Here is a 20,962-nt window from a genome sequence, read left to right on the forward strand (position 1 = left end):
GGGCACTGCAGGGCGTAGCAGGGCACTGTAGGGCGTAGCAGGGCACTGCAGGGCGTAGCAGGTTACTGCAGGGCACTGTAGGGCGTAGCAGGTTACTGCAGGGCACTGCACGGCGTAGCAGGGCACTGCAGGGCGTAGCAGGGCACTGCAGATTAGAAATCAACCAATATGGATTTTTTTTAGTGCCGATACCAATTTCTTTTTCTTTTTTTCTTTTTCATCAGCCTTAGCCAATGACCAATACAGGCTGCCGATTTTCTTGAGCCGATATTTGAAGCCGATACTGGTTTTGCTTCTTCAATTTACATCATAAAAATGATAACCATGCCAGTCTGAATTTGTTTTTGAAATCTGCTCTGCCATTTCTTTAAAAATAATAACCAAAAACAAAAAAAGAGATGTCAAAAGCACTTTGGCAGTGCCTAGGAGGTGAACTGGCACCTCTCCATGTACCAGTCCACACTCTTTACATCGGCCCTAACGGTGAACCACCAACCCTCCGGATGCCATCCCAACTCCTGATGGACCGTGCTACTACCACCCCTTTTCCTAGAACTGTGTACTGTACGTTAAAGAGTACTCCAAGTTGTGTGTTTTTTTTCCAACAATGCCTCCTGCAGGTCACAGGAGACACAGTCTATAATATGCTCAGATTGGCAGACGTTGAATGTGACGACGAGGAAAGACCTCTGAATCCCCACAAAATCAAAACTGCTGAGGTATTTTCTTTTTTCCTACTACTTTTCAACTTCCATGACAACCTTTTAAATATTTATTATCAGTGATTAAAATACTGATATAACACATTTTGTCTCTTCCAGGTGCTTCACTCTCCTTTTGATGACATTATACCCCGTGAAACAAAGAAAGCCAAAAAGGAGAAAGATAAAGAAGAGGGAAAGAAATCCCAGTCAAAAGCCACAAAGTGAGTGCATAGACGTCATCTGACTCTCCGATTGTGTCTGCCCAATAATGTCCGAAACCTTAGAACCTGCCCAGTTAGCAATGTGGTCAGACCTAAACATACTGTATAGGGGCATCTTATATCTTCATGTTCTTCTCCTCCATGCTCCTGATTCTTCCTGTGTTCCATCTTTTGCTGCCAGTCCTTTTCAGTCTCATTGGGTTACCGTGCTGACACTCACTTTTGATTGCTATATGTGTGGTTGTTAGAGACGCTTCAATGCCAACTGTGTGTTGATTTTTGTAGGAACTTCAGTCTGTTATCATTTGGGGAGGAAGCGGAAGAGGAAGAGGAGATGGTGAATCAAGTGAGCCAGGTACTGAAGCACAAAACTAGTCTCTGATGGCAGCCAGTTAAATCACAGTGAAATTATTTTATTAGTTTATTAATAGAGAAAGAGAGAGAGAGAGATGGATAGATTTTTATTGAACCCAAAAATGGGAAATTACTGCAGCAAATTATCAGACACACAGCACACAAACAGAATATACATGAAATAATAGGGTACCATATTCACGAAATAATAAATAGGATAGAGACCATCATGTGTTTGTTGGTTAATTACAGATATTTGCAATGTTGTTGTTTTTTTAATTGGAGTTCTATGAAAATGGAATGGACGTTTCAGAAGTTGAGGCTGCACTGAAATAAGAATATGTGGCAAAATGTGTGAACACCAGTTGCTTACCATGGTTTCTCTTTCTTCAGACACTAAAGGGAAAAAGCAAAAGCAGCCATGACCTTCTGAAAGATGATCCCAGACTGAGCTCTGTTCCGGCGGTTGATAAGTATGTACAACGATGCGTGGGCGTGAGTCTCATCTAACAGTTGGGGGGGGGGAAACGATAAACATAACATTTCTGAAGAGCAATTTTTGAAGGGGACACAAATAATACAGCCACAATTATACTTGTAGAGGGTATGTGTACACAGAGGAAAACCTTAATATTATCATTTATGTAGCATGGAGACTCTACCATTGTCCCTGGTCTCCCTGTTCCTTACCTGAGCCTCTACACCTGACTGTCCCTGGGCTCCCTGTTCCTTACCTGAGCCTCTACACCTGACTGTCCCTGGGCTCCCTGTTCCTTACCTGAGCCTCTACACCTGACTGTCCCTGGGCTCCCTGTTCCTTACCTGAGACTCTACACCTGACTGTCTCTGGTCTCTTTAATTTGATCTCATTATGTTTTTTACAATACACAGCATGTTTTTAATGATAGTGATAGGGGAGGGACAGCCATTAGATTGGGGGGGAAAGAACTTACGCCTATGCGCAAAAAAAGGTGCCTTCTAATCCTTGTCCTTTTTCTTTGTCCTACCTTTAAAAGAAAAAAAAAGAAGGGGACACCAGGAGATACAGCAGAGGTACGCCGCACACCGTAAAGTCTATTCTGTTCCAAAACAAAGTTCCCAGAGTCGCTTTTCTCTCATTTTCTTTAATTTCTTTGTGTTCTGTCTTCCAGACAGATGATGCGAGCGATGATGACGTTGAAGGTGACATGGATGCAGAGGAAGAGTATGACTCAGATGAGAAAGAGAGGATGAAAGCTCTCATCAGTAACAAACTAAAGAGAGACAAAGGTGCAGGGAAAACCACAGATCCCGGTGAAGAGGAGCAAGAGAAGAAGACCAGCCGCAGGTATGACTGCATGTTTCTGAGCCAAGATCATTGAGTAGAAATATCAACTGAAACCAACAGATGGCATGTTCGTTTAATAAATAGTCTGCATGATGTTTGCTTTGGTCACAGATCAGCCTTAGCTGCCGGGCTGGGCGATATGGAAATAATCAAATATCCCAATATTTTTGACCAAATACCTTGATATTGTAATGTGGTGTATTGGTGCTTTCACAGAATATTTACACAATGAGATTTTTGATAAATAATCATCAGTAATGTGGATATAATGACTGAGTAAAGGCAAATAATAGAACAGTCTGGTAAGTTCAGAAAATGACATAACTTTACTGTAATGCAGCCTTTATAACCAGGAAAAGACAACACTTGTTACGATATCCAAAATCTAAGACGTTATCTAGTCTCATATCACGATATTGATATAATATCGGTTTATTGCCCAGCTCTACTTTGCTGTCTCACAAATGTTGTCCCACTTGTAACACAGCGTAATAACCTGGCGGGGGAGCTGTTGAACTGTGTACCTCAGGAAAAACCGATGAGCAACCGTCCTCTGTTTTATGAATACAATTAGATAAAAAGAAACCATTCAGAAAAGCAGAGCTTTTGGTAGATCCACAGAGACGGAGAGAGGACCCTGACTTAAAATGGTTTTATATCTACAACCCTGAGTTAGGGCCGCAGCTATTCGTTATTGTTGACTTATGTGACGATTATTTCCTTGATTAATTGACTAATCATTTAGTCTATGAAATATCAAGAATTTGTGAATTAATGACATTTTAAAATGTCTTTTGGTCCCAAACCCCAAAATATTCCATTGACGTTCTTATATGAAAACTAAAAGCAGCAAATCCTCACATTTGAGAAGCTGGAAGCCCAGTATGTCTGAAGGTTTTTGCTGAAAAGATCACTTTAAATTTGGGGGACTCAAGGGACTCAAGCGTTTTAAAAAGTGCATTTGAAACCAGCAGAGGCTAAAAAACACTGGGTCCTTCATTTCCCATGATGCAACTCAAATGCATCTTTAAAGCGCCCATATTATGCTAATTTCCAGGTTCCTAATTGTATTTTTAGATTGCATCAGAAGAAGTTTACATGGTTTAATCTTCAAAAAACACCATATTTTTGTTGTACAGCACAGTGCTGCAGATCCTGTTTACACCCTGTGTGTTTGGGTCTCTGTTGTAGCTACAGAGTGAGACATCTCACTTCCATACTATACATTTTGGGAGTTGCACATGCTCAGTAGCTAGGTAAGATCACAGCTTGATAACTGTTTTTCCTACTTTGGTCAGTCCGAGGCAGGATTAGCTGGGAGACTGCTTCTAGACGAGGGACACTTGTTGAATACCTGCAGGACAGGGACAGGAAGTAGTTCTTTTGGAGAGTATGGGGAACTAGTGTGTGTTGTAGCAGTGTTTTTCCATTGAGAACGAGCCTGCATGCTAGCGGTAGCATGTGCTATAGTTAGCCACCTCATCTTGGCTAGTGACTTAGAGAGCTGTGTAGATTTTGAACGGCTCACCTGGAGAATGAAAGCAGAGGACATTCAGAATCCGTGTCTCATCCAAAACAGCATGGATAGTTTTTTTTTTCAAGTTTCTATGTGTGTGGAAAAACCAGAGACACAAAATAACACCCCAAATCCCAGAAAAGTGTTTTTTATCATAGCATGGGCACTTTAATTAGACACCCACTTCTTTCAAACCTCACGCCTCCAGTTTGTAATACAGGCGGTCCTTTATAAAGTTAAGTCTCAAAGCTGAGATAACCTCGATGACCTCACTATGACATCATCAGGGTTATTTTCTCAGACTTCACCAAGCCCCTGCAGATCCGCAGAAGACATGTTATCACAGGTTGAATAGCACTCGGCGTGATGAGTAAACCAAACTTTATGTGTAAAAATTCTCTTTTTAAGACGGTTTTTACGAATGTCAGTGTTGAGACTTGTGTCTCCGTGAGTCCTCATATCCTATACTACTTGGTCCTACATAATGATCTAATATTTTGCACAGCATTTACATATCTTCCAGCTCAATTCTACACACTTCCACTCACTTTTACACATGCACAACCCCCCCCCCCCCCCCCCCCCCCCCCCCCCCCCCCCAAACACACTGGACCAACATCAGTGGACCAGCTATTTGAAACAGGAATGTTGGCACTCAAACCAACTTACTTACTGTGCTGAAGTAGAAGCAGCAGCACGTCTGTCTGAGCCAGCAGTGTGATTGAAATGAAGGTGAGAGTGGAAGGTGATGGTGTGTGGGACAACATTAGTATGAGAAGGACCTGACTGAGAATGGAGAGAGTGATTTGTCTTTCATCTCTCTGTGATGCTGCTCGTTGGCCAGTTATCGCTCCTCCATATCCTCTTAACAGGTAGCCCTCAACACACATAATCAACATACCCTTCTCTCATTAGTGCTAATGACTTGTGTGTGTGTGTGTGTGTGTGTGTGTGTGTGTGTGTGTGTGTGTGTGTGTGTGTGTGTGTGTGTGTGTGTGTGTGTGTGTGTGTGTGTGTGTGTTGACTGACAGCCAGCCCAATACAGGCAGACTGTAGTATATTAAACACGAGTGCAGATTGCTTTGCTAAAAGAACTGTAACCCAACACAGTGGTTTGTCTTGGCAGGGAATCAAAGAGCAGGCTGGTAGGTACAGTGTTAGTCCGGGACAAAGGGGGCATTGTTGCAGGGTGAGCTCCACTCTCCCAACGTTGCTTTGCTTTGAGCTTTTTAGCTGCTCTGTGCGGAACTAGGAACACCAACTAGTATCTAATCACCTTGGGGGGAAAAGGAGAGAGAGGATGTTTAAGCTGGCCTTATTCTTCATAGCTCTGTCTGATTTTGTTTAATGATGCCGGGCTTTTGTTGTTTGCAGATGGACAGTGTGTGATGTGTTTAAGGACTGGTGTCTGCTGCATACTCGGGCCTCAGTTACAGCGCTGATTGTATCTTTTGTCCCAGAGTTAAAGCTGCTGAGACAACCTTGAAATTAGGAGCCTCCTTGAAACCAGGTCAAAACTATCGTACGTTGCTATCCAGCAGCCAGATGATATTCCACTGCAGATTGCAAAGTGCTTGGACTTGTTCACATTCACAAGCAAGCTGCCAAATAATGGCGTGGCAATTTGAAAACTTTACAGATGATTCAGGGTCAATCAAAAGATATCATTGGTTATATTTATACTATACTATACTATAATCTAAGTTTGTCTCAACGCGCTGGGAGGTTTGAGGTTGTTGGTATTGGTGGTTAAGCTTTTACGCTCACAGTGTGACACTTCTTTTATGTTACTATTGATCAAGTCTGGTTTTGCTGTGTTTCAAGTAGGCCTCTTTAGGGGGTTTGCTTTATAAAAGACACTACTGAATGAAGTCCCAAAAGCAGTGTATGTGGTAGTCGCCACTTTTGTTAAACCCGACGGGGCATGACTGGGGAAGCAAAACGCTTCCATATTGCTGTGGGACACAGTGTGAGCAGCTTCTTCCACCAGGGCCTGGCTCCCTCTGCTGTAGCTCAGGCTGAAGATAACACAACTGCACTTCCTGTTATTTATATCACCAGTTATCACATAGTGGATGGTGGATCCAGCGTGTGACAGCAGGCTTTATTAATGCAGACTTAATAACAATAGAGTCCGTAAAAATCAAGGTTCAAGATTATCACATTATCCACATAATGGTGCTTTACAGTTGTTATCACTTTACAGTCGCTTTACATAATAACTAAATTCCTATAAAGGTGTGTGTGTGTAACCTTTAAGCTGTATAATTTAAATACAACTTCATTAATTTGAACTCAGAAATAGGATCATATCATCATGATATAATGCCATTTAGGATTAATAAGTAAAATGTGGAGCAATCCCCAAGCTTTATATGTGAATAATTTATTGTTACTGTGGTCATTAATGTAAAATATTGTCAATAAGACATTTCTTTGATGTCAATGTCCGGTAGCGCTCTGAAAAATCAGTTTGTGTTACTTTTGGCATTGTGCCATACAAGTGTGTGTCTCACTGCCACTGCAATTGATTATTCTGCTGATTTACTGTTACATTTCCTGCACAATTTAGTAGACACCGAGATGACAACAGTCCAAAAACCAAAGAGATTCAGTTAATGACATAAAACAAAGAAAAGCCGCTGAAAATCCCTGAATTGGAGAAGTTGCAACCAGAGATTGTTCATTATATTTGCTTAAAAAATGACAAAAAAAGATTAATTTGTTATCAAAATAGTGTATTTTCTAACTGACTAACAGACGTATTAATGAATGGTCTATTCTTTGCATCTCTAGTCATCATCTTGCTGGTTCTGGACTCAGTCTTCTGTCACATTGCTCTATAAGACAGCATTATTCCAGCCTTGTGGACTGTGTCACCTAAATGGGACATCAGACACTAATTATCCTGCCTAAGTGGCCGTAGCCCGGACGCTGCGTCACTCTCTATTAATTGGCTGCACCTGTCTCTTGTCATCGGTCACAACCAAACGCAGTCTCGAGGAAAGGTTGCAGAGATCAAGAAAGCATTCGCCGCCGCTGGTCTGCAGAAAACTGCTTGAGATAATCCAGTTCTTGGCAGCGGGGTTGTGTATGTTTTGGAACTGCCAGGTTTACACATCTCTGGCCCACTGTAGCATGTCTGCCCCATATGGGGCACTTTCTCGCTGGAAACCGTTCCAGACAGCGATGCATGTCTAGGAAAAGGGGGTAAAGACTTTTTTTTTTCTTCTTTTTTTTAAAGAATAAAAAGCCAGCAGAACGCCGCCTGGACTGTGATCAACGTCAACAGCCTACTTTGTCTTTTACTCTCAAAAACAAGCAACATATTATCAGCAGAATATAAAAACTCTACTTTAACTGATATACGTGTCACGAAAAGATACCCTTGATATCTTCAATTATCTGGTCAATAATTGCAAGGCAGACGAAGCGCTCTGAAAGATGAACCTTGGTCCGCTGCATTGGTAATGTGTTGGTCTGGATCACTCTGCAAGGTCATGCAAATTCCTGTGTTGAGGTTGGATTCCTCCACTCCAGCTCACAGTCCTCCTTGGCTTTTGACCGAGCCGTGGAGTGCCCCCTGAGGGGAGTTCACCCAGCCATCTTGTTATTCTAGCACATTCATCCACATCGCTTGCTTCAGTCGTCAGTTTAAGTCCACCATAGCAGGGAGAAGCTGTTGCTGCCATCTTTGGGTGTTCAATTTTTACTTTTAAATACGCATTTGCCTTGTTGTGGCTGTATTTGAGCTTAAAACAGTTTGACTTTATCAGTAATTACATGTCTCGAAAGTACCTTGAAGGACGGAAAATCAAAATAAAGAGAAATCCAAAAAAGGCAAATACGTCTGCTTGTACATTTTGGAACGGGATTGAATTTTTGATGAACCATACAGTCATCGCTGTACTATATTTAAGGTTATCGAAATTCCTGTGTCAACCTCAGACTCCTGCCAGACACTGGAGTATTAAATGCAAGGTTCTGAATCATGAGAGAGTTTCTTGGTCTTCTGCCAATCACTTCATATGCTTTCTTTATGAAAAGTTAATCATCCACAGCTCTCTGGGTTTCACTTTTATTTTTTTTATTTTTTTCTAAAAGAGTGACAGCAGCTGGTAGACCGAGGCTGCTGGGACTAGAATGGATTCACAAAAAGGATCCATAATGCATCAAGCTTTGCCCGTTTCTTTATTATTTGATGACAACATGAGTGGCTTTTCTCTCTCTGTTGGTTTTTAAATAACCATCGGCGTCTCCTCTCCTGCTGGCAGATGAGGAGAGTCCTTTTGGATGGAGACAGCGAGGGCACGCTCCAAAATCCTCTTTTCCCATCTTGCATTTCATCTTTCAGGATATAAATCACCTGTACTGAAGAATATATATATATATATATATATATATATATATATATATATATATATATATATATATTTAGATTTTCATCCAGAAATTGTTTTTTAATTAAATGCATTAAGGATACATTCAAATTACACAGAGGAAAAAAAGGTCAAAAGCACCGTTCTTGGTCAATTATTTTTAAAGGCCTTTATTTAGATGACTATTTCAAATCAAAATCTTCCATTTCAACCCACGCTTATCGGCCCAGAGCAGCCATCCTCAGGGTGACACATCTTCACGCCCCAGACTTTTTTCTTCCTAAGTTACACTCAAAGTACAATCTGTTCTGTTTCCCCCAGGATCTAGAGCCAGTGCCAGACTGATATAAGTGCTTGTAAAGGTTGTGTTTTTTTATTATTATTGGACAATGTATTGACTGTGCCTGTAGTTGAGGGTATTAAGACGTAGGAACATAAACAGCTATTAGAGAAAAGGACTGCTGTTTAATATTTAACATTTGGAGTATACTATAAAAACTCAACTTTAAAATAACACTATCAAAACTCAGTTTTGTTATTTAGTCAATGAAAATGTTTGGGAACCCTGTAATCATAACAATTATGGCCAACGTGTAATCCAATTTTTTTATTTTCTTATGTCAAATACAGATAACAGACTTGGCCTCAATCAGACCCTCAAAAATACACATGCACATAATACTGAAATTGGGATTCATCTAGTCGTTCCAAAATAATTTGTAGTGTTGTGATGTCAGGGTCTTGAGAGGAATTTGCTGAGCCGTGAGGTGTGTCTTAACAGGTGTTGTTGGGGCTTTTCCTTTCCTTTCTGGCCTCTTTATTGGCACCGGGGCTGTGGAGCCGATTGTTGAGCTGTTGCCTTAGATACGTCTCTTGTTTTCCGAACGGCAGCATGTCAAGGCAGGCGGAAAATGATCACTCAGTCCAAAGTGTTCCACGCTGCAGAATACATGTATAAATCCTCACCTCTCAGTCCCGGAGAAGAGGCTGGACTGTGTTCAAGTGAGAGCCTTGCGTCATTCTTGACTCATAGTTTGATATTTCTAGGACCTGACAACCCAGTTATAGAATCATATGAAGTCCTCACAAAAGCGTCTCAAAAAAAGGAAAATAATAGTCTTCAAATGTAGACCATTCCAGAACCAGTCATTTTATTTTGCCCAGTAATGTCAATATGCCTTAGATCAACTTGCAATAGCCAAAAAATGTACAGCTGACTTGGTTTACCAGGCTCTACCTGTAACATGTAGTCTCGCTTTGCCAGACCAACCACGCGCTGTGGAGCGGGGGAGGTCTGGCTAGTCCACACAGCGTTCCGGGATGGGAGAAAAACGTGCTCTGGTTTATTGGCATTTCTGTAAATCAGTCTCAATCGTCATGGGCGATGTAAGCGTCGCACGGAGCCGCTGCAAAATAGTTGCGTGAGAAAAAACTCTGACTGGACAGATAGTCTAGCTAGCTGTCTGGATTTACCCTGCAGAGATCTAAGGAGCAGTTAACCATAGTCCTCAGAAATCCACCGGAGATTAGAACGCCGACACAAAGGAAGAGGAATGAAATCCTCATCAAAAAAAACATGCACCCGGTAGAATATCCTGCACCAGAGCAATCCCGGAAGGGGAACGTCCAGGATTTAGACTATGTAACATGTGAAATTGTGATGGGCAGTTATAGCCATTGAAATATTTTATTATTTTTGCCAACCTCTGGCTCATCACATCTAAGTCTTTGTCTCAGAAAAGAGGTTTGTTGCCATTGCTCCTAGACAGAGCTGCGCTGACGACTTCCTCACACAGAGCGTGTCTCTGCCAACCAGTTCTGCTCCTGGCAACCCTGTCTGGACTCAGCTGCAACATTTTTTCTTCGAAAAGAGAGACAACAAACAACCGAATGTCTGACTGATTCCTCATGTGTATCCTCGGGAGCAGCAGAGACGCAAACGAGGAAGAGGCATGACATCAAATCACCCACAGCTGTTAAAATTTGCCAAGGCACTTTACAGTTAAAATATCACTCCGTTCGATGCCTCGATGCTTTGCCACAGACAATGTCAGAGATTTAACAAAAGTAACATGAGTGTTGCACAGCTAGAAACAGAAGAATGACATAAAAGGTAAGAGAAGGATACAAGCGAACGTCAGTCCAGACAAGCAGATGTAAGAAACAAAGGCAGCCATTGTTTGGTCTGGAGATGCCTCACATGTTTCTAAACCAAGGGCCCAGACTGTGCAGCTCACACATGCTTTGTGGCTCGGCAAGAGAATGGGACAAAAACAGAGCTGTCCGGCAGTACAACAATATTATCATTTCCTAACATAACATATCTGCTCTGCAACTGGCAGTAGTCTCAATAATGTGAACAGGAGCAATAATCAGTATTTGCTGGTTCAGACTTCTAGCCTTTAGCTTCAGGGCCAGCTGCCAAAGGGGATGCTACCTTTAGTCAGGGAAGCCAGGATGTGCCTCGGCCTGCCTCTGTCACGCAGTTAAAGGTTTTATAAGTGTGGCTGGACATGAGCGGTGCCTGTAATACTTAATGTTGTGCCACTTGAGTAAAGGAAGTATAAAGTCTTTCATCACTTCTGCCACTAACAGCATTTGACAGTTGTGTATTTTAATGTTTTACGGGACATTTATGTAGTTCGATCAAACACAACATGCAGCATTATCACCCGACTTTCCTCCAAAGTGGTTGTGCTCTGCTTTACATGCATGTTCATTATTTGCATAGTAATAATATTAATGTATAATTTATTAATCCCGCGAGGTGAAATTACAATTTACACTCTGTTGTTATTACACACACATCCTCAGTACCTATACATGCACTAAATAGAGAGATGTCAGAGTGAGGGATGGAAAGGCTCCTCGAGCAGTTGTGGGCTCGGTGCCTTGCTGAAGAGCACCTTGGCAGTGCCCAGGATGTGAACTGGCACCTCTCCAGCTACCAGTCCACCACCATACTTTGGTCCCTACCGACTGAGCTACTGCCACCCCCTGGACTCTAGTCACCCGACTTGGACTCAAGTCAGACTCAAGTAATGCATCTGATGATTTTAAACTTGACCTGACAAAATCAAGAAAAGTTTTGACTTGGCACTTGTCTGCGTTGACTGGGAACTGTTAACTGGAGACTTGGCTTGGGACGTGATCTGGGACTTGCTGGTCTTGACTTGAAATTTGACTAGAGATTTACTGCTCTTGACTTTGGACTTTGTTGCCAAGATTATAGACTAAGTCTGGGCAATATATTGTTATATATTAATATCGTGATATGAGGCTAGATATCGTAATATGATGTTAATGTTGTCTTTTCCTGGTTTTAAAGGTTGCATTACATTTAGTGATGTACTTTTCTGAACTTAGTCTGTTCTAGCTGCTCTATTATTAGCTTTTTCCCCACTTTAGACCTTATGTCCACGTTACTGGTGATTATAGATCTGTTATGACCCTGGGTCAAATATAAGTGTGAAGCCATTTGTTAAAGAACCAATTGTCAACCCTAGAATATCACTGCAATATCGATATCGAGGTATTTGGTCAAGAATATTGTGCTATTTGATTTTCTCCCTGTCGCCCAGCCCTATTATAGACTTACATGGGACTTGCAAAACAATAATATTTCCCCACATCTTGTGCTTAAGTGTTGTGCAGTTTAAAAGGTTAAAAAGCTTCATTGAGTGCTGCTACAATGACAAATACTCATCTCAAAACCAGAAACACATTGACATTTTTTTCACTCGAGTCTGCGCAACGACAACACCTCATCTAGTGCTTTCCAGCAGCCCGGAGGGGGGGATAGCACTTAATTTATTAAAGTAAAACAAGCCTTTCTTCATTATGACACTCGCACACAGTGTTTTATGTTTGTTTTATATACCCACTTAATTAGCCATGAACATTACATTTTGAGAGGCAGAACAATGCTTGTTTGTTTGTGAAAACCAGTAACAATGAAGGTGTTGATGTATTTTTTATTTTTTTTAATGATGTGTGAATTAATGAATGTTACCTTGTTCAACAGCAGTGGAGCCTGACGTCTGCTTTAACTGTTCACTATTTGTCTGTGAACCTGTTGTTCTGTCATCGTCGTTGTCCGTTACAGGTTTAGTCTTTCCTAACCGTTACATACGTTGAGTTTAAACTCTTTTAACGTCATTTCTAACCTCACAGTGATGAATTACGAAAAGAGGCGCGGCAGTTGAAGAAGGAACTTCAGGCCATAAAGCAAAGGAAAGAAGAAAGTTCCAAACCTGAAGTAGAAGAAGCCAAGGAGGGTATGTGAGCAGATTTAATTTTTTGATGGATGTGTATGATTGTTACTCATTATCGGGCGGTTGATAATATACTGGACATCTATCTCAAAACATCTCGATGCTTGAAAATGAACTGTTTTAGCAGAGAGCTGAGGGTGAACCGTCTCTTAGAGGGTGGTCCGTGCTACATTCTCTACTAATGGACACTTAGACAGGCAACCCTCTGATTAAGTCAATTAGTTGCAGACGGCTAAACCCCCCCCACGCCCCATCCAAGGGTCTGCATATTTGTGTTAAAGCTCACACAAAATTGTGTGGGTGATATTTTTTAGTGGCCTCCATAGTTACACATCAAACCTCTTGTGTGTTTGTTAGTTTGCAGCTTTGGTCCAATGGGAGTCTGGAGAAATCTGCCCCCAAAACCTCCCCGGGTCTCCACCACACTGCAGTCTGTCACAATGCTGTCAATCTTTGTTTAATTTTTAATGATGTTGAAACACATTTTTGAAAATTACAAAAAACACTTATGCACAGAGGTTAGCTTGAGGCCGTGTGTGTATATTGTTGTACAACAAATCGTGGGGGGTTCTGCAGGGACCTGTCTAACTGCCGGATTACCACCCGCCAAAATTGACCGTAGACCATGATGGACTTTTGTTGATTTTGACGGTTTTATTGTTTAAACACAGACACTGAGGCCACTCTTGACTTGCTGCTGATTGATTCAAGATTGAAGCATAAAATACATCATTACGTTGTACTTTAACACAGAAGGTTTTGCTTGTCGCTGCAAAAACGGATTGATTTCATAGTCAATTAAATTGTTGGTTATTTTCTTGATTAATGGATTAGTTGTTTTGGTCGATACATTGTCATAAAATGGTGAAAAGTATGGATCAGTGTTTCCCAAAGCCAAAGACAACGTCAAATGTCTTGTTTTTGTCCACAACTCAAAGATATTCAGTTTCCTGTCACAGCGGAGAGACAGAACTAGAACATAGACACATTTAAGAAGCTGGATTCAGAGAATTTTGACTTTTTTCATTAAAATGACTCAAACCGATGAAGTGATCAAAACTAGTTGGCGATTGTGGCCCAGTTAGCACGGTTGGTAGAGCGGGGGCACATATGCAGAGGTTTACTCCTCGACGCAGCGGCCGCGTTTTCAACATCGACCTGCGGCCATTTGTAGCATGTCATCCCCCCCCCTCTCTCCTTTCATGTCTTCACCTGTCCCGTGGAAATAAAGACCTAAAATGCCCCCCAAAAAAGATCTTAAAAAAAAAAATTGTCAATTAATTCAATAATTGACAGCTAATCAATTCATCTTTGCAGCTCTAGTTCTGTTGGTGTGCCTGACGTAATGTGTTGCTCCGAGTGATGTCTACATAGAGTTCAGCTGTTTCTATAGACACCCGAGGCAGAAAGAGGCCTTCTCTTAATCGATCCAGTACTCAAGTGCTGAGTCAGGAACATTCCTGCATTGTTATGCCGAGTGGCAACTAGCCTAAGCTCCTCCATTATCTTACGAGGTATTTCAGCTGTGCCAAGGACCTTCTGCTTTGTCTTCTCAGAGGCAGGAGTTTCCTAAAAGGGTTCCTCGTTGCATTTTTGTGTTGGAATCCAAAGTTAATTCCATTAGATGGAATTCTAAGATGTCATGGGCCCCTGCAGGGGAGACGGATGTCTGCTCAAATGCTGTAAATCTTGAAACTCAGCTCAGCCACAGAAGAACACTGCGGTGAGGGCTCGTTTTTATCTCATTCCACTGGAGACACTGGACAGCACACACACAGTCTACCATTGACACTGCCATCCCTTAATTCATTCTCCTGGCTCTGCAGCTCTGACTGCTCTGTGAAGGTCCACGTGTAAATTCACTCGCATGCTTCTCAGACTGGTCAGTGGAGCTTCATTTGGGGCACACATAGCCTTGCATGGCCAAACCCTCTTCCACAGCGCGGCAAAGGAGGGTCTGGCTAGTCCACACAGCCTTTCGGGATGGCACAAAAACATGCTCTGGTTTATTGGCATCTCTTTAAACCATTCACTATCATGTAGGGCGGCGCTAAGCACCTGACGGAGCCACAGTGCCCCTGCAAAATAACCTCGGGACGGGACTTGTTTTGGTGGAACATGTGTACGTTCAAAAGTTAACGGATAACCATAGTCATAAATCCACAGAGTTTAGAACGCCGACACAAAGAGAGAGGAAGATGTGGGACATCCCGTGGATCCTCCGGCAGCACCAGAACAATCCCCTAAATGAATCGTCGATAAAGACTAGGGCACACGTGATGTAAATGTATGTATTTCTAAAGCGCTTTTCCAGTCTTAGCGACTAATCAAAGCGCAGTTACATCATACAGGAACCATTCCCCATTCACACAGGGTGGCCGAGGCTGCCGTACAAGGTGCCACCTGCTCATCAGATACAACACTCACACACATTCACACTCCAATGGCACAGCATCGGGGGGGACTCAGGGTTCAGTGTCTTGCCCAAGGACACTTTGACATGGGACCGCAGAGATTGAACCACCAACCTTCCAATTGGCGGGCAACCGCTCTACCACGGAGCCAGAGCCACCTCAGAGATGTTGTAGAATCGTTTATTACTCCTCATGGAGGATTCTGATGAATAAATAAAATCAAAATCAAAAATCTTCCGTTATAAATGCCGATACCGATAGATCGGGAAATGCCTAATATCGGCCGATAATATCAGCCCGCCGATATATCGGTCAGGCTCTATCTCTTAAGATTGACACGTGTTTTTGTTAATTTGGTTTTTGCTTTTAAATTAAGGTTAGACTCTAAGATGATGATTATTTGTTTGCTAAAGTATTATTTTAAGAGCCATACATTCCCACAGTTTTACCATAAATAAAGTTAAGGCACGACTGCAAATACTGAAGCTAAATGTGTAAAAACAACTATGGAGGCAGTTGCCCACTTGTCATTTCCTTCTTTAATCAGTCTTCTATTGCACCCAGCCAATGGATGCGCATACAACAGGAAACAAAGTACCGATTATTCCCTGCAACGGTCTGATTTTTCTTCCTGTAATGTTGCTATAGATCTGATTCTTCCCCTCACAGTTCTGCATTAAGTCAGTCGGTGCCCGTTCCTGCAGCCGCCGCCCATACGTCTGCTGGCATGTGCGCAACGTTGGAGTGAAACGCAAATTAGATCTTCAGAATTCACCTTTTTCCCTTCAGTTTTCATCACATAAATTATAGCATGTTCCTGAAGTCTGGTTTCCTCTTTCTTGGCACAACCGCTGGGTGCCAGAGCCAAAAATAAGAGAGCCATTCTGAAACCACTGTCCATTCAATACCCACCTTAAACGATGTGGCAGCATTCTTTATCCCGCTTAGATATTATATATATTATATATACAGGTTATGCGTGTGTGTGCTACTGCTTTCCAACTATTTAAATATTTAATTGCATTAACGTCATAGTTAACTTGCATTTAATCGCACATTTTTATCTATTCTAAATGTCCTTTAATTTAATTTTGTCCCATTATTTTTTAACTGAAAACAACATTGCCGTGTAGTCTACTGTAGTGTTCAATTTCACACAAACACTCACACTCGGAGCCAATAATCTCTCACACAATATAACACTGTCCGTCAATCACAGGGTGAAAAGAATACTTTGACGGGGGGGCATGCATGCAGCATGTGAAAAGAACTACAAAGTTTGCTAGGCCAAAAAGAACGCTAATCTCTCGATAAAACAATTAACACCGTTAAAATAGGTGTGCGTTAACGCCGTTAATGGCGGTGACATCACAAGTGTGTGCGTGCCCTCGGTGAGTTAATACACAGCTGCCTGTTGCATAATGTTGCAGCAGAGTAATATTTGAAACGGCAATTACCTGTGATCAAGATCAGCGTGTTATTTTGTCTCCTCAATATGCCTTCAGACAGTTTTTGCCCATGTCAGTTTTTTTCACACGACAGTCTTTCAGTTGCATAGTCGATGATGGACAGTTGGACACTAACTTACAATATCATTTTTGATGCGTTTTTTATTGATGATCAGCAGTAGTGTTGCATCACAGCTCGCCACTGTTTCCTTCTTTGTTCAACAGAGAAGAGGAACCTTTCATCCCACTGAAGAGGCATTTGTCGTCCACAACATCCTTTGGTTGCGACATCAGCAGCTTGATTTGTTGCTCCCTGGAGTCCGGGTGACAGGGCAGGGGAGGGATGTAGTTAGAAAGGCCATCAAACTCAAAGATAGTGGTTAGCGACAACAGCTGGAGAAGGTGCTGTGTGTTCCTCATGTAGGACCTCGGGGCGTCATCAGTCAGCATGTCACAGGCTGCAGCAGGAGAGGTGACGGAGGGGGGGGGGGGGATGGAGAAAGATCACTTGTTGGTCTCATAAATCAAGAGTAAAAGGTCTGGCCCTCGAGCGGCAGAGCAGACTTCCATGTCGACACTCGGGTGAGCACGGAAAGTGTTGCGCTTAGATTTTCCATAAAAAATTCCAGTGATTGCTCCGTAGTTTTAGTATTCACAGCCAAAAAAGCTCAGGGAAGCAAGAATAACTGCATGCTTTTCTTAAATGACGGCCGACTCAAATGCCCAGTGGGACTGAAGCCTTTGGTTGGTACGTTCCTCCTGAGGGGAACTTAGTTTACACATGACTATTAATTTGCTAAAAAAAAAATGTGCCAATGTACTTACTACTTGAGTGAAATGTCTTCCAATATGTGGATGGCTAGAATTATATACATTATAACATTTCATTTGAGATGTAATGAATTAGTGTTTTATATTTTAATGGATGTATTTGTATTTCTGAAACAAGTTTTTTCTCTAAGTTTATCACATGGCTGTGGCTCAGGAGCGACAGCGGCTCGTCCATTAAACACAAGGTTGACGTTTTGATCCGCAGGTCCTCCTGTTTGGAGTGTCCATCGGCGTGTAAATGTGTGTGTGTGTGTGTGTGTGTGTGTGTGTGTGTGTTTACCTTTTATAAAAGTCACCTTCTGGTGTTTTATTACAGTAAAAGCAGCCTTTTGTCCAACACAAATCTCCCTTGGGACAACTACAGAAATCTTGATCTTTATCCACAAGAAGGCAAAGTTATCCTAATTCAAAGGAATACTTAAACATTTTTGGGAATACGCTCATTGCAGTTTTGCAGAGAGTTTGATACCGTAGATCGATACCATTCTGGTAAAGCTAGAAGTTAGCTTAGCTTAGCATTGAGACTGGAAGCAGGGGGAAACAAATCAAGTCTGCATGCTACGAGCCCCTCTAGAGCTCACTACACTAAGATCTGCTTAGGGGAAAGAAACCCTTTACTTCTCAGAGACGGAGGCTAAGGCTCGGACTATAATTTCATAAACTTGATTTATCATTAAGACCTACACAAATGGACTATTGTGTATTTGTAATAAATTGTGTGTGTATCCGTGCTAAGTTACTTCTATGTAAGCAGAATAACCGAGGACATGTCTGGCAGGATTAATAAAGTATATATTATTATTATTATGCAGCACACATTAACAGAAACCCATAACATTGCAGCTCTTACTGAATGACAAGCAGTGGACTTCAGTGTTTTCTCTGTTACATCATTTGTTTGGTGCAGCTGAATGTGTCCCAGCATCCAGCCCAGAGGCGAGATGACGCTGTCCCGGGGCTAGTGGCGGTGTGTGTTTGTGTGTTTGTATGTGTGCGTGCGTGCGTGCGTGCGTGCATGCATGTGTGTGTGTGTGTATGTGTATGTGTGTGTGTGGGACATCACATTTTGTTGTGGAAAGACAGCGCTGCGGCAGCCAACAGACTGTGCTCACTGTCTGCCACTCTGTGACTTCACAGCCTGTGTGTCTGAGCTGGAGATTTACAGAAGCACATTAACTGCATGAGACACCAATGTCAGCATGCTGATTGTTTCTCTCTCTCTCTCTCTCTCTTATCTTTCTCCCTTTCTTTCTCTATTTCTCATTCATGATGAGGTACTACTTCACATATACTGCACAGTAGGACAGTTTGCCGGAAAAATGTTACCAGAATTCCCGTCAGCAGTGACTTTAACTCTCTCTGCCTGCATTCTTAGCACCAGTCTGCTGCACGGTCTACTTTTAGCTTTGAGCTGCCCCTAACGTTTGTTTGAGTGTCGATCATTCTACCGATTGGTTTTTTAATTAATCACTTAGTCCATAAATTGTCAGAACATAGTGAAAATCTTAATTTGCCAGAGTCCAATGTGATGTTTTTTGAAATTGTCTTTGTTTTGTCAGATCAACAGACTGAAGTCACAGAGATATTCAGTTATCTATCACAGAAGATTAAGAAACCCAGAATAAATTAACATTAAGAACCTGGAACTATTTCAAGTGTAATTTTGGAGAGTTAGCTTAAAATTGACTTTTACAATTTATATATTATCAGATATTTTAAAAATGAATTAATTATTTTATAAATTATTCATATTGCTATTTCAGTAACACCAGTTTAACCCAATTGTGCATAAGGACTTTATTTAAAATGATAAGGAAAAATGCCACAATATTTGTTCTGATTGGTCTAAAGTCTTCAAATCTGGGTCAGACATACTTTGGGAAATTATCTAACAGGACAACTTTGTCATTTCTTTTCATAAATAATAAGAACTGGATTTAAAAAGCTCAACAGTTATGTTTACATTTTGAACGTGTTTTGTAAAGTACTTAATGATTTGGTTTCACATTGCCACAGACTTCTAGGATTTGTATAAAGTGAATAAAGAGTTAATAGTAATCAGAAGTGGTGTCTCTCTTGTCTCTCCAGTGGATGAAAAGCCAGCCAATGAGGCGGTGGCAGAGTATCTGGAGGGACGAAAGAAGTACGAAGAGAAGAGGAAACAAAAACTAAAGAAAGGCTCCAGCCGAGAACAGCAGGTAAACGTCATCCAGTACTGAACATGAAATACAAACCAGTTCAGGAGACAGAGTGGGGACTCTGTCCTAGGTAGTAAGGTTTGTACTGCGTATATATCAAAGTAAGTCTGATCTATTTTGTTAGACACTGGAACTCCTCAATCGTTTCAAGTCCAAGCTGTCTTCGGCCATCACAGAGGAGGCTCCAGAGGACGCCGTGGAGGAGCTGGCAGAGGACGACGACAAAGGATGGTCAGTGAGCCTTCTGTGCTGCCAGGTTGAAGATGTGTCTGAAGCATAAATATATACACATACATAAATATACACACACACTTAGTACCTTTTTATCATATTCCTTTAAAGTCCTTCCCTACATTTGTATAGTATGTGAGTCTGGACGGACATGCATGTAAACTGCAACTTGACGTAAAACCTTCTATTTTACTTTAGAACTTTTCTTTTACTTCATCTGCGATTGTTGTAATTTCATACCAACCTACGTTAGGAAGACCTTTTTGTCAGTGTTTTATGATGAACAGTATGAAAGCTTATGCATCTGGAAAAGGAGTACTGTATAAGGCAGAATGAAATAGCTGCCGTGTTAAGTATTCTTGCTCAGCTTTAAATCACTGACACTATTCACCGTAGCAGAGATTAGCAGCGGCGTGTGAGCCCACCAGAGTCCCGAGTGCTCCTGGAGAGTTCAACAAGCATTTTGGCTGTCACGCGGCTTTTTCGACGGTAAATCTCAGGCGTGACAAAAGTCCTTTTTCATTAGCCTCTGCTGCTTGTGTTATTCCTATTGATACCCTCGTGGCGAACACTGAATCAAAAAGAAAGCCATTTCATATCACAGTGATAGAAGCCTAAATGTGGCACTAAAATAGTCAAACACTGCAGAAAACCAGCAATGATGAAGCTGACCAGATCCAACCTTGCTTTAGGGCTCTGATAAATGTGTGGGAAAGTTCGAGGTGTGTGTCTGTGTGCGTGTGCGTGTGTTGTCAAGTTAGGATTTCAACCCGCAGCCACCAGATTGGCCAACAGGAAATCAGCCCTGACGCTGTGTTTTCCTCTCATATTCTGTTTTTCACCAAAGATCTCAAAGTCTTACTACACAGAGTAGGGGCTTGAAATGAATACCATGTGTTTGAATTTGAGCAAAGTGTCTGTGTGTGAGAGATTTAGAATAACAAAATCTGTAGTTGCTATTAGTCTCGAGAAGCCCCCTTGAAGTGAAGTGAAGTGAAGTGAAGTGAAGGGCTGTGTGTGTGTGTGTGTGTGTGTGTGTGTGTGTGTGTGTGTGTGTGTGTGTGT

General features: G+C 41.8%; 1 protein-coding gene across 1 annotated transcript in view; it reads left to right on the forward strand.

Annotated features, from left to right (window-relative positions):
• The window catches only part of cwc27 (CWC27 spliceosome associated cyclophilin), a 29,458-nt gene that overhangs the window by 3,833 nt on the left and 4,663 nt on the right, over positions 1-20,962 (forward strand). The window contains exons 5-13 of the mRNA XM_034896140.1: positions 621-719; positions 822-925; positions 1,211-1,280; positions 1,673-1,752; positions 2,296-2,332; positions 2,431-2,606; positions 12,675-12,778; positions 19,557-19,666; positions 19,791-19,897. Coding sequence (XP_034752031.1) covers positions 621-719; positions 822-925; positions 1,211-1,280; positions 1,673-1,752; positions 2,296-2,332; positions 2,431-2,606; positions 12,675-12,778; positions 19,557-19,666; positions 19,791-19,897 — 887 coding nt within the window. The remainder of the gene's footprint in view (positions 1-620; positions 720-821; positions 926-1,210; positions 1,281-1,672; positions 1,753-2,295; positions 2,333-2,430; positions 2,607-12,674; positions 12,779-19,556; positions 19,667-19,790; positions 19,898-20,962) is intronic.

Source organism: Etheostoma cragini, chromosome 16, assembly GCF_013103735.1.
Source record: "Etheostoma cragini isolate CJK2018 chromosome 16, CSU_Ecrag_1.0, whole genome shotgun sequence".
NCBI classification, from domain to species: Eukaryota; Metazoa; Chordata; class Actinopteri; order Perciformes; family Percidae; genus Etheostoma; species Etheostoma cragini.